General features: G+C 43.7%; 1 protein-coding gene across 5 annotated transcripts in view; it reads left to right on the top strand.

Moving 5' to 3' along the window:
• The window catches only part of LOC107372570 (tubulin polymerization-promoting protein), an 86,958-nt gene that overhangs the window by 7,035 nt on the left and 66,117 nt on the right, over positions 1–13,806 (top strand). For 4 of the 5 annotated variants that reach the window (XM_054735744.2, XM_054735747.2, XM_054735745.2 and 1 more), the window contains one exon: positions 7,042–7,122. The exons of the other annotated variant lie outside the window; for it this stretch is intronic. In XM_054735744.2, the coding sequence (XP_054591719.1) occupies positions 7,109–7,122 (14 nt within the window). In that variant the 5' untranslated portion in view covers positions 7,042–7,108. The remainder of the gene's footprint in view (positions 1–7,041; positions 7,123–13,806) is intronic. 5 annotated transcript variants of the gene reach the window in all.

Below are 13,806 nucleotides of genomic sequence, written 5' to 3'. Positions count from 1 at the left end.
TTGGATGATTGAGTCTGGACATCTCCTATTTCTTCTCGATGTTTCTCTCTCATCAGATGCAAACTGACACCATGACCAGCAGCTTTTACAGCAAACATCGGCTAATAAACGGATCCGCTGATGATCAAATGCACCTGAGTTTAGATGTCACCCGCCTTTATTGCCAATAAAACAAAAAGAAGAAAAAAAATGGTGGGGAACGAGGAGACGGCCGGCCGAGCAGGATAAAGACACCACAGCGTTGTCTCTTTTTTTTGTTTCAGGCTAGCTAAACTACAGGACAAATCACGTTTCAACTCAAACGGACGATTCGGTTTTTTTTTTAATGGGAAGATTGGCAACCCTAAAAATTAACGGTCAGTAACATCATAGCACCCGGCCAACAGTAGAAACTCCGTATAATAAACAGTAAGATGAGTTATTACTGACTTTAAAAAGTTAGCAAGCAGGTCGATGACAATATACTACACCTTAACTTGGATTATATTTGACCCAGATTTCTTACCTGAAATTCGGTTCTGCCACTTGGAGAGGCAGCCGGTTCGGGTTTCTCCTCCTCCTCCCTCTTTTCTTCTCCAACCTGTCGCTGGGCTGAGGCTCCATCACCTCCTAAATTGATTTTACTTGAACCTTCACTACCAAACAACTGTGAGATTTTAACACATTTACCAACATCTGCCAGAAGGGCCAGTTTCTTTTTTATTCGAATTTTCTCCGCTCCTCCTTTCCGTTTTTTGTTCTCCATTTTGTTAAGCTCGTCTGTCTGTTTACTGAGACTCAAACAACTGGCGGGTGTATCAGACCTCTGGCTATTGGTCCAGCCCAGAGTGTATTATGACCAATTAGCCAATCCACCAACTTTTACGAGGCGTCGCGTGGCGCGGCGCGATCAAGTTGTCCGCATTAACTAGAGGCCAGAAAAAAAGAAAAAACAAAAGACACCGGCCCATGAAAGATGAAAGAGTCGGCCCAGCGGGCAGTTGCCCGCTATGCCCTATGGTCAGTCCAGCGGTGCCACAGACGCGCATTTCGAGGAGCAACCAGAGCTGGGAGACCTGGGAACAGACTGTCCGAAATCTGGGGCAGAGGTTACCGAGGTAGTCAAACAACTACACAGCAGCGGAGCCCCGGGGATGGATGAGATTTGTCCTGGGTATCTCATGGCTTTGAATGTTGTGGTTGACACATCTCTGCAACATTGCGTGGTCCAGGGGCAGTTCTTGTGGAGTAGCAGACCAGGGTGGTGGTCCTCATTTTTAAGAAGGGTGACCAGAGGGTGTGCTCCAACTGTATCAACCCTAACCCTACGTTAATCAGCCTTCCTGGAAAGGCCTACTCCAGGGTACAGGAGAGGAGGGTCCGGTCGATAGTTGAATCCTGGATTCAGGAGGACCAATTTGGTTTTCGTCCTGGTCGTGGAACTGTGGACCAACTCTTTACCCTTGCTAGGGTGATGGACGGGTCATGGAAGTTTGCCCAACCAATCCACATGGGATTTGTGAATTTGGAAAAGGCTCTCCAGGGGCTCTCAATTACCAGTCGATCTATGTCCCAATCCTCACCTGTGGTCATGAGCTTTGGGTGATAACCCAAAGAACCAAATCGTGGATACAAGTGGCCGAAATGAGTTTCCTTCGCAGGGTGGCTGGTAGGGGTGGCCCTAGTGAACAGGACTATTTATAACTCCTTTATGTGTTGAGATTTTTTTTTACAAAGAATTTGCAACAAAAACAAAAAAAAAATTGTGTTTTAGCATGTCACCAAGCTTCCTTCTCCATTTACTAAGGTCCTGCTAAAGTAACTCAGTGGCCTAGTGGTAGAGTGTCCGCCCTGAGACTGGGAAATCAGGGTTCGATTCCTGATCGGGTCATACCAAAGACTTTGAAAAAATGGGACCCAATGCCTCCCTGCTTGACACTCAGCATTAAGGGGTTGGATTGGGGGGTTAAACCACCAAATAGTTCCTGAGCGCGGCTGTGTCTGCAGCTCACTGCTCCCCCAGGGGATGGGTCAAATGCGGAGAACAAATGTCGCACACACACCAGTGTGTGTGACAACTAATGGGACTTTAACTTTAACTTTAACGGTGGAAACATCTTCCACCATCTCAGAGGAAAATTAAATCAGGTGTTATCTGATGTGGCTCGCCCTGTAATCGGAAGGTTGCAGGTTCGAGCCCTGCTCAGTCTGTCGCTTTCGTTGTGTCCTTGAGCAAGACACTTAACCCCCCTTGCCTGGTTGTGGTGGTCAGAGGGACCGGTGGTGCCAGTGCTCGGCAGTCTCGCCTCTGTCTGTGCGCCCCAGGGCAGCTGTGGCTACATCGTAGCTCATCCCCACCAGCATGTGAATGTGTGTGTGAAAGGGTGAATGACTGATTGTGTTGCAAAGCGCCCTTGGTGCTATTTCAAATACAGGCCATTTACCATCATTCATCTCTCAGACATAATTTCATGGGCTAAACACCATCTACCTAATTACCATTTGATATTTGTGAAGCACTTTGTGATTTTCTGTCAGTGATGAGTGCTATACAAATAAAATGTACTTACTTACTTATCATTTAGATATTTTAATTAGTATTGTTTGCATTTCAGCTAAAAAAATGAAGAAAATGTTCTGGTTATTGACATTGTTTTTGATGCTATGAATAGATGAGGTTCAAATTGGGTCAAGTTATTGCTCAAGCACTCATCTGTGCAGTGAGCTGCCAGAGGGCAAGTGTATGTAAGCATCCTGTCATCCAGTCATATATTTGTCTCTGGAGATCTGCTGCCAACTGGCTCCTCATTTCTGTGTGGCAAAATGGAGCAGAACCCCCCCCCCCCCCCCCCCCCCCAGCACAATTCAACAATAATGTTTGTGTTGGTCTCCTTGTTTGTGTGTGTGTGTGTGTGTGTGTGTGTGTGTGTGTGGAGTAGAAATGAAAATGTACGGTTGGAGCATCACATTTGCATGGATTTCAGTGTGTAAAATTTTGACTCTGTTAATGGCCTCGCTTTAATCTACAATGGCAACAAAAGCAGAATATTTACGAGTAATTTCAGTCTATGTCCACTTTTTCTACTTCTTCAAATGCAAGCTTATTCTTGTGACTTGGTGTCTCATGTGTGTCAATTAAACAGTCGCTCACTTCGTGCTTAACCTCACGCGCACCTTCAAGTGCAACACTTCAATCCAGCCAGCAGGTGAAATCAAAACATAGATATTAAATTAAATATTAAGTTTTAACATTTAAATTGAACAAAATGAGAATGAATAACCACATCTAACTGTGATAGCTACATCAGGTTAATATCAGTTTAAATTAGTATTATTTTCAAAGAAAGACTAATATTCTAGGTAGATTATGGAATCACAGATCAATATAGATTCTGATCATGTTTTGGAGTGTTTTCTGTTGGAAATAAGGAAAACAAACTGACTAAAGGTTTTTCATACAAGACATGCTTACCATATTGTTTCTTGAAGTGGCATTCGCAAAATTTAGGGTCAGCTAACAATTTTGGATTAAATCTGCTGGTTCGATGATGTCAAGAGGCAATTTGTTTATTTATTTGTTTGTTTGCTTCAGGTTGCTGTCTCAGCTGATTTTGCTCAAAAGCAAAACTTAGGGGCCATGTTTACTTTCATTTTAAATATAGTTGCAGGTCGGAGCTCAGCATTAATTCCCTACGTCATGACACCTCCCTCTGTTGCGCTAAGGCACAATCGCCATTTATAAGTCAGACAATTACCGCTATATTAACACTAGGCGAGGTGGAACAAATGCTGCAAAATTTGTGCATCGCCATGCTGGCAAAAGCGCAGTGGCAAGTGGAAACCCTTCAATCTTTCAGAGTGTGGAAGACTTCTGGTTATTTCATTTGGAGAACTTTTTCCTGATTTTAATACTTTGGCTGAAGTAGCTTTCTTTGTTCAACAGTGGAGTGTGGATTCATCCAGAACAACATTTAAACCAGTGGCGGCTTAACCATAGGGGTGCTAGGGTGCTGCCCCACCAGTCGCACAGGAAAACAAAACAACGCTGACATCAATGGACCGACAACACAGAGCGACACAGAAAGGGTTATATACCCAGGAGCTGGTTGATAGGAGATGAGGGGCAGGTGTGTGAGGAATTGGGCACAGGTGAGAACAATGAACTGAGGAGAAGCAGAAATAAGCAGGGGAAGGTGTCAGCCTGGGAGTCATGACATCCTGTTCCTTTTGGGTGCAGCAATCTCTACCATAGACCCTACACTAACCTGCGCATGAGCACAATCAGTGTTTGGACTTCTTCTGTGTTTGCAAATCAGTTTGTGCGTCATGACATCAAATGCTGTCACGTTTAGGAGAGGAGGTTGTACCCAGGATGCAGAAGTACCCAGAACGAGTCAAAGGCTGAAGAGGTTTTAAGAAAAACAATTCCTTTATTTAAGGAGGATGTGCCGAAAAGTCCAAAGCACCAAATAAGACTAACACTCAAAAACTTGAAAACTCAAAATTAACAAGCTCACACATGAGCATGGACTCAGAGACTCGAGAGGGGAATGAACAACGCAACACATACGACAATGACCCAACCAACACTGAAGGACAAGACAGACTTTTAACACAGAGGAAAGCAATCAGGGGAACAGGTGACAGGTGAAATCAATTAACTACATGGGAAGGGAAAACCAAGCAGAGGGGAAGATAACATAACCTATAAAAACACTAAATAACTAAACCTAGAAACTAGAAACTAAGGGCAAAGATAAACAACTAATGACAAGAGTAGAAAGGGAGACTAACACGTGGGGAAGGACACAAACACTAAAGGGAACTAATAAAATGAAAAGCTGAACCTGTAGAAAAAAAACTACAGAGGGGTGACTAGGGGAGACCTGAGAAGCTGGGAAACACCAGGAGGCACATGAGGAGAACGCAGAGGACAAACAGGAGGGGCTGGGGACACAGAACGTGACAAATGCATGAATTATTCACTCAACGTCATTTACTGGACAGACGATTGGTAATGGGAAAAAATTATCCAAATCGCCCTGCCCTACTCCTGACCTAGAGTCTTTTATTGAGATGCTGTGGATTAAAGTTTTTTTTCTTTACAATTTTATTGAGTTTAGCTGAATTTGATCTCTTTTTTTTATCTGCAAACAAGCTAGGTTTTGAATACAAACACAGTCATGGAACACTCACCTCTCCCCATCGGCTTCCCTGTTTTGCTGGAACCGGGAACCTGCATTGCCAGTGGAAACAGTGTTTTTGTTTTTGGGACTCTTGTAGTTTGCTCTAAAGTTGAAGTGGTAGCAGTAACCTGTTTCTGCTTCTCTGATATTACTGAGCAGAGAGCCTCTCACACCAGTGGTGTTTTGTTTATTTTTTGCAAAATATGCACGTGCATAACGAATGGAGGACCCAGGAAAGTGTGACTGTCTGAGCAAGACAACTGGATGGTTCATTGATTGTTTTAGGTCAGAAATGTGTTATTGGCAGAGATTTCTTGACAAATGTGAAAGAACCACTTTTTCATTTTTTTTAAATCTCCATAATATATTTATAGCTTTACTATATTATAACATTGTTAAGAGGCATGAAAAAAATATTTTAAGCTAATTTCTTTTCCAAATTCATAAAAAATTTGGAAAACAAAATTAACTTCAAACATTTAAACTACATAAATGGTGACACAAATGGGAAATAAGCAGCAAAAACAGTTGGATTAAGATAAATTCAAGAAAGAAAGAATCTCTGTAACAGTACATTACAAATGAGAAAATGTTTCTATTGTTATAAATCGTGAAGTATTTAATTTTTGATACACTAAGGCCTAAGAAAACTGAACAACTCAGTCTTGATTGCGCTGGCATCAGTGCTGAATGACATATAACAGAAAGCGTCATCAGTAGTGGGACTCTGCGATGTCACCATGTGCGAAGAAATGGGTCAGACAGAGAAGCCACTCACTTTAGACAATGAGTTCCTAGTGTCCATTGTTCTAAAAGCCATTATTCTTATGCATTAATAACACATTTTTCTTTCTCCACATCCTTGTAATAATGGCTGTCAAGTTTTTGTTCTTGAAAGCTTTAATATTTGTGGGTGTTTAAGCATGGGACTGGGGTCTTGGACACTTGGACACTGATTCTGGGGGTGAGTTGACATAATTTACTGGTGACTCTAAGGAGCTGAGTGTACTTTGTCTGCTAGAGCAGATACTTTAACCCACAGGCTGAGAGTATTTTTTGAGACAATTGGAGTGTGTTTTGATTTCTTTAAGGAGCTGAATATGGGAACAGTTGTAAGGTGAGCAAAGACATCAAATAATGATTTATCAGAGGTCTATTTCATTACAGATACATACAGTAAGGGTAATTGCACTATCTGTAGAGAACCTTCTTACCCCTCAGTGGAGTTATTTAAAGCTGATTTGAGGAGTGAAACTGTTGCTGTTTAAAGATTCAAATCAGGATGACGTGTTTGGAGAGATATCGCTGAGCTCTGACTCGATGGAGTCATCCATACCAAAATAAGGAAATTAAATCAGAGCACAGGAGTCAAAGAAAGAGATGTTTGACCACACAGCTGCTGCCAGAACAGTAACAATCATTTTGAAGCTGTTAGGACCATTCTCTCCATTGTGGAAGGTTAAACTTTCTCTCTCTCTCTGAGTGTGTGTGTGTGTGTGTGTGTGTGTGTGTGTGTGTGTGTGTGTGTGTGTGTGTGTGTGAGAGAGATAGGTTGATTTTATTTTTATTGGAGAACAATTACAATAATTTCAAATATTTGTTATACATTATTGTTGGAATACAAATATGTGGCTGCATTTATCTTTTTAGGAGGTAAATGAGTTGACAAAAAAGGATTGTTGTGATTAGTTTCATGAAAATTATTCTGGAATTTGATCATTTTGACAATTTTATTCTAATAAATAGGACCTGTAGAACACTGATCTTTTGAAGTGATGCTTTTTAAAATATTATTCCTTTGTTCTTATCTAATTTCTTTTCTTTTTCTCTGACACTTCCTTTTAATTTTCTCATCTTTTTCTAATTTTTTCCACAGCAAGAAGAGAAAACCCAAGTCAGCTAATTTAATCTCATCACAGCAGAATCTAAACTCCCGCTCAACCATGGCAGACCACAAGTAAGTTTATTATGGAGCCTCATTTTAAATACTACTCATGAACCCACACAGTTTGGGGATAGTTTAATGGATGGATTATGCTCCAATCACTGAGAACAGGACATTCACATTGATTGGCTGAAGTTTTTCCAGGGTTGTACATAAAAATTTTGTTATTAGTTGCCGTCGGTATGTGAAGAGCATTTCAAGCAATATGGCAAACAATTTTCCAGAAAATCTCCTACCCCACCTTTAATACAAATCTTTAAACCAAAATGGATAACGATCCAAGTCCTTCCCTACTTTACCCTTTACATTACAGTTCCATTTTTGTGTTCACACTCGTGTTTCTCTTTGAACTTCATGCTTATTTAGTGTGGCTGATTTTTAAAGTTAGCAGAGTTCAACATTGCTCATCTTGTATGGAACAGCAGTCGAGCATAGCTGGAAGTTTCTCACAGGAAGCTGTGGCAGGACGTTTTTTTTAATGTATGGAAGTCTGTTCACTCACCCATTCACCGCTGACGTCAATTTGTGCATTCCGATGTTCCTAGATTATCCTCCAATCATCCAACTGAAATCAATAAGTCTACCTTATTTTTTCCCTATCCCCTGTTGATTCTGATGGAATATGTCTTGGGCACTCAGGTATTAAAAGTAACTACAGTGGGTATGGAAAGTAATCAGACCCCCGTCACAAAATATTAAAAAACAACCCTTGGGTTGGGTCGCCTTGAGGATTGGGTCCTGACATGTATGCTGCTGGGAAGAAGGCGGGAACATAAGGCAGTGCCTGGCCCAAGCTCAGGGGCCTCAGGTGGACCATGGCTCCTCTGAAATAATAATTCTGTCCCATCACGGGGGAGGGGGATGTCCAGGAGGGGGAGGACCCAACCTTACCTGGATGTCTTATGTCTTATATATTCTGGAAGTTGTGCAAATGCAGGGATGGGAGTAGATATTCTGTTGGGTTGGTGCCCTCGGACTACGTGAGGCTCTGTGATGCTGCTGCTTTGGGCCCTGGTGAGATGGGCTGGGGTCTCAATGTCCTGGGTGGCATTTTGGGAACAGAGGTGCCTATTGGGGCCAGTGGGAGAGCTGGCTCCCTGGAGGGCTTAGGCCAACCAGCCATTCCTCCCCATCCCCATACGTTTTTCTCCTCCTTCTCCCTCACATCATCACACAAACATGCACATAGGACCTTGGGAGTGCAACATCCAGAAAGGGTCAATTTTCACCTACATATTGACCTACACAATGTCCGATCTTCTACAGACATAATTCCACTATCTGAGTGGAGTTTCTATTCTGACTTCTAAAGCCCAGAAGATTCTGCAGTGCTTGTTGACATTTCAGCGGGGACAAGATGTCAGCCTATGTTCCCAAACAAAACTGTCTTTTGATAAGACTGCAGGATTGCACACTCTCATGAAACACTCGGCCGGCTTGAGGGTGGGATGCTGCGGGCGGGCCTGTGGGCTTGCCGCTGATATCCCCCGGGACTCTGACGGCTGCTGGTTGTGGCCCCCCGGGGCAATCCTCTGCACCTCTCAAGGGGGGCAGGGGCTTTTCTGGTTGCAGTCTCCCTGGGATCCCTGTGTTCTGGGGCAGCTCCTGGATCTCTGGGTCTTGGAGCTCCTTCCATCTCCTACACATCTTTGGGGGGCAGATCTGTGGTCCCTCACACTCTCTATTGGACACTGCTATAGAGAAACCTTACATATACAAGCGAGTGTACACACACAGGTGCTCACATGGATGCATGGTGGCGCAGTGGTTAGCACTGTTGCCTCGCAGCACGAAGGTTGCAGGTTCGAAACTCGGCTGCGGCCTTTCTGCGTGGAGTTGCGTGTTCTCCCCATGCGTGCGTGGGTTTCCTCCGGGGTGCTCCGGTTTCCCCCACAGATCGCAACATGCCCTATAGGTTATAAATTGTAAGTCGCTTTGGATAAAAGCATCTGCTAAATGAATAAACATAAACATGGTGCTCTCATAAGTATCGACTTGGGCATTTTCAACACATCCTAAGGCGGTGGTGGGCACTTAATGCACTGTGATTTATTATCGTGTGATTGTTCAGTTAAACAATGTTGATTTTATATTTCCTCATCAGGTTGACGCAGTGATTGCTTGCTCTTGTTGTATTGTTGTGTCACTTTTATTAGTTTATTTTTCTCTTTCTGCATGTCTAGAAGCAGATTCTTGTTCATCATTGATTATTTTTGTGGAGCCCCCCCCCCCCCCCCCCCCCCCGTTTTTTTCTGGTCAGAATTATAAAGCATCAAAAAACAATAACAATAAAGTTTTAAGTATCAGGCGTGACATTAAAACAGAAGCTTTGATGCTCCACCTGAGAGTAAATCTGTAAGGCTTGTCACCAGCATTCAGACATCCATTCTGTTTGCTTCACAGCCAGACAGGACACATATTGCATTGGAAAGAAATCTGGCTGCAGCATTCTGGACTTTCTGCAGACGATTTAGGACAGATACATTTACACCAATTAGAACGGAGTTGGAAAAGTCAAGTCTGGAAGTGATAAATGCATGGATAACTAATTCTGTGTGGCCTCTTAAGAATAGGCTTTAGTCGTGTAAGGCGACGAAGCTGGAAGAAGCAGGATCTAACAGTGGCATTAACATGTGCACTCATTGGCAAGTCAACATCCAGTTTAACCCCAAGGCTGGTCACACATGAATTAAGGTTTAGGGGGGAGAGATCAAAGGCAGCAAAAGCATGCAGATTATGTTTTGGTTTGAAAAGAATGGCCTCGGTCTTATTGTCATTGAACTTCAGGAAATTGGAAGCTAGCCAGGTTTTAATTTCTGAGAGACATTCTGATAGCTGAGTAATGGAACTTGATTGATTTAAAGCCATATAAATTTGACAGTCATCAGCGTAAATATGATAATGTAGGCCATGTTTAGCAATGATGTTTCCCAGTGGAAGAATATATATAGAAAAGAGGAGTGGACTTAGAATAGAGCCCTGGGGAACTCCCCAGGGGAGCGGGACAAAAGGAGAAGAGCAATCGCCATGTGAATGTAGGGATGGGTACCGAATTCGGTACTTTTTAAGGTACCGACCGAATTCCATAGTACCGACCGAGCACCGATTCACTTCATTTGTGTCAAGTTTTCCCCTGTCCAGCTTCTGTCCAAACTTGAAAAGGACTGGTTCCACCACAAAAAGTGAGCTAGGAAACAACTCATTATTTTCTCGGTTTATTTGAGGTAAATCAGGTACTTGGGTAATCAGGTACCAAGGAAATCAGGTTGAAAACCTTCAAACAGAAACAGATTTATATGATTACAAACCAAAAGAATAAATTATCTTGTCTAATCTAAGCAGGTAATGTCATGTAACTTTATTTAACAGTAGAATGTTGTCAGATCCATACCAGTAGCCTCTTTGTGGTTTCCCCCAAGCTGAACAGTCTTTTCTTTTCTTTTTGCTGCATCTGCTTCCCTTCTGAGGTGCAGACTGAATTTGTTTGTATCCTGCAGACAGGTGCTCTCACACAGCTGATGAGCTGATCAGACAGGAACTGGTCAGACAGGAATGGTGGTGGTGTTACTCGGCCTCCAGGGGGTGCAATTACTGACTGGCTGACTGATCTGACTTTGAGCCTGACACCTCCCACTTGAGCTCCTGGTTCTTGAACCCAAGGAGGTCACAACTGTTATGTCCAAATAATATAGCGCAGAGGCTGATCTTACTATGGTGACTTCAGAATCTCCTTCACCATTGATCCACTCTCTCCATCTCTTGCATCCCCAGTGACATTTTGCTCTTCTACAGGAAGCAAGATGACGATCCGCCTGACATCTCTGTGAAGAACTGTAGCGGGGATCTGGGTGGGATGTTCCCTCTTTGTATTATTGTCTCGTTTTCCAGGTCTCACAGACGTAACTGGGTAACTTGGGAATGTTTTGACATTGACATCCCTTACAACTCCCTTCCTGTCGGCATTGACACTGATCACCCTGGCAAGCCTGTATTGGTTTCTCAAGGCATTCTGGTCTGCCACCCAAACGATGTCGCCAACTGCAACATTGCGTTCCTTTGTGTGCCACTTACTTCTGACGAATAGGTTGGGTCCAGCCAGTTGGCTCCATTTTTTCCAGAACCTGTTGACTTCTGCCTGAACCACCCTTAGCCTCTTGTAAGGGTAGTTGTCAAAGTTAAAGTTTCCTGTATCTCCCTTAGGTCCAGCCCTACCAAGGAGCAGAGAGTTTGGGCTGAGGTATTCAATACTGTCCTCCCGACTCTGAGTCCTGGCATCTATTGGCCTTTCATTAGCCAGGTTCGCTGCCATGTAAAGGAATGTTTGAAACTCTCCCCACGTGAAGATTCCATCTCCCGCTAGGTTATGCAGGGCTCTTTTTATGATCTGAACAGCTGCTTCAGCAGCTCCATTCCTGTGAGTTGAGTCTGCTGGGTGGATTGTCCAGCTCCAGTCTGTCCCATGTTTGGTGGCCTCATTCTCTAGATCTGCCTTCTCTAACTGTTCCAGATACAGGTAAAGTTTCAATAGGGCAGGCTTGGCTCCCACAAAGTTCTTTCCAGGATCTGACCACAGTTTTCTAGGGTGTCCTCTCAAAGCTGTAAACCTTTGGTAGGCTAGCAGAAACTCTTCAGTTGACTGTGCCCCAACAACATCTGTGTGCATGGCCCTTGATGCCATACAGCAGAAGACAATACCCCATACTTTCAGCCTCACTCTCTTTCTGACCGCATCCTTTACTTCATACGGTCCAAATAGATCCATTGTTGTGAATTCAAATGGTCTGGCCGGCTGTGTTCGCTCCATTGGAAGATCCCCCATGATTTGTTGGCATCTTCTAGCTCTAGCTTTTCTGCATAACACACAGTTGTCCACAACTTTCTTAGCCAACTTCCGGCCTCTCACAACCCAGGCCCTTTTCCTCATTCGTAGGAGAGTTCCTGCAATCTCCTCATGATTCATCCTGTGAGCTTCCTGAGCTAGAAGTGTTGATATCCAGGCTTCATAAGGTAAGATTGGTACTGCGGTTCCCTCTTCATTGAAGATCTGGATTCTTCCTCCACACACTAGCAGCCCTGACTCCCTTTCTTTGAATACAGCCAGTCGGTTGAGGGTAGAGTCATGAAAGGTGACTCCATCCTGGGCTGCAAGGCAAAGGTCTCGATAAGAATCTTTAAACTAATTTGCAGACAGTACAGCTTGCTTGGCTTTGGTCTTGATGTCCTCCTTTGGTAAAACGACCTCCCACTTTAGCTTACCGACTGCTGGGCGCTTCCATCTTGAAATGGCTCTCCACACCCAGGCAAGGACTCTGACTAGTTTGGTCAAACTACTGAACTTTCTCTCATCAACAAGTAGTCTGACTGCAAACCCAGCCGGAGGTCTGTGGATTGGAATGTCCTCCAGACTATTAGAAGTTTCTGGACAAGTCGCTGGTTTATTACATGCAGTGATTTGCTGTGCATTATTCTGACCTGTCTTTGCTTGCGCTCTGGTCAGTACTGCTGAGAAAGCTTTTCTTCGTAGTTTATTTATGCTCTCCTTGGCATTGGCTGCAACTTCTTTAGCCGACTTTTTTGGCCATTCTTCCACAGACTGTTTCAAGAAATAAGGTCCGTTTTGCCATTCTGAAACCTCATTGAGATCCTCTGGAGTAGCTCCTCTTGTCAAAATATCAGCAATGTTCACATCACCAGGAATCCACCACCAGTCCTCTAGAGACCCAGCCTTCTGAATTTCACCAACCGTGTTGGCATAGAAGGTTTGGTATCCATAACTGTTCCGATGAATAGCTCCTAACACAGTTTGACTGTCCAGTAGGTGGAACCATCGCTCAATTTCCATTCGGCTATGTTTTTCAATATATTTTCTGAGCCGGGTTGCAAAAACGTCCCCACAAATCTCTGCCTTGACTGGTTCCCCCTTTTGGTCCAGTGGTGTGAGTTTTGCTTTTGATTCGACCAATCTGACCTGGACGCCTTGCTTGGTCTCCCACCTGAGGTACACTACAGCTCCAAAGCTCTTGTCACTCCCATCGGAGAAGGTTACTCCCCAAGGTTTTCCAATCCAGCCAGTTGGTGTGAGGCTCCTAGGGAATGTGATGTGGCCAACACGCACATACTCCTCAAATAGTTTGATGGCTTCTCTCCTGAGGTCCTCAGAGAGTGGCTTGTCCCAAGTGTCTCTGATCAGATCTCCACTTGCTGCCTCTTGGAATGCTTTCCTGACAAGTATGGCTCCTTTTTGCTTGATAGGGGAGACTAGCCCAATAGGGTCATAAAGGCCAGCCACTTGACTTAATAGGTCCCTTCTAGTTAGTGGGTCAGGAGTCCTTTCTTTCACTTCCTCTTCAAGGAGGTCTTGGCCAGTCTTCATCTTCTTTTTCCTTCTTGAGAAGTTGATCGACGATAATATATACAGTTTGTCCTCCTGGACCATGTATCCAATCCCAAGGGCTCTATTGTCACCTTCTTTCATCTGATTGGGAAGTATCACAGCTTTCCTTGTTGGGTTTGCTGATCCAGGTTCACCTGGCTCCTGGTTTATCTGCCGCTCACCTTGCTCTGACAGAATCCATGGCTTGAGAAAAAATCCCCCTGCTCTCAGAATGTCCTCAACATTTTTTATGATCTCCTCCAACCTTTTGGAGTCATTGTGAGATGTCAGGATATCATCCACGTAACTGTCCTCTTCTAAAA

This window comes from Nothobranchius furzeri, chromosome 5 (genome assembly GCF_043380555.1).
Source record: "Nothobranchius furzeri strain GRZ-AD chromosome 5, NfurGRZ-RIMD1, whole genome shotgun sequence".
NCBI classification, from domain to species: Eukaryota; Metazoa; Chordata; class Actinopteri; order Cyprinodontiformes; family Nothobranchiidae; genus Nothobranchius; species Nothobranchius furzeri.
The sequence above is the reverse complement of the archived record's forward strand: the minus strand, read 5'-3'. Positions and strand labels throughout refer to the sequence as shown.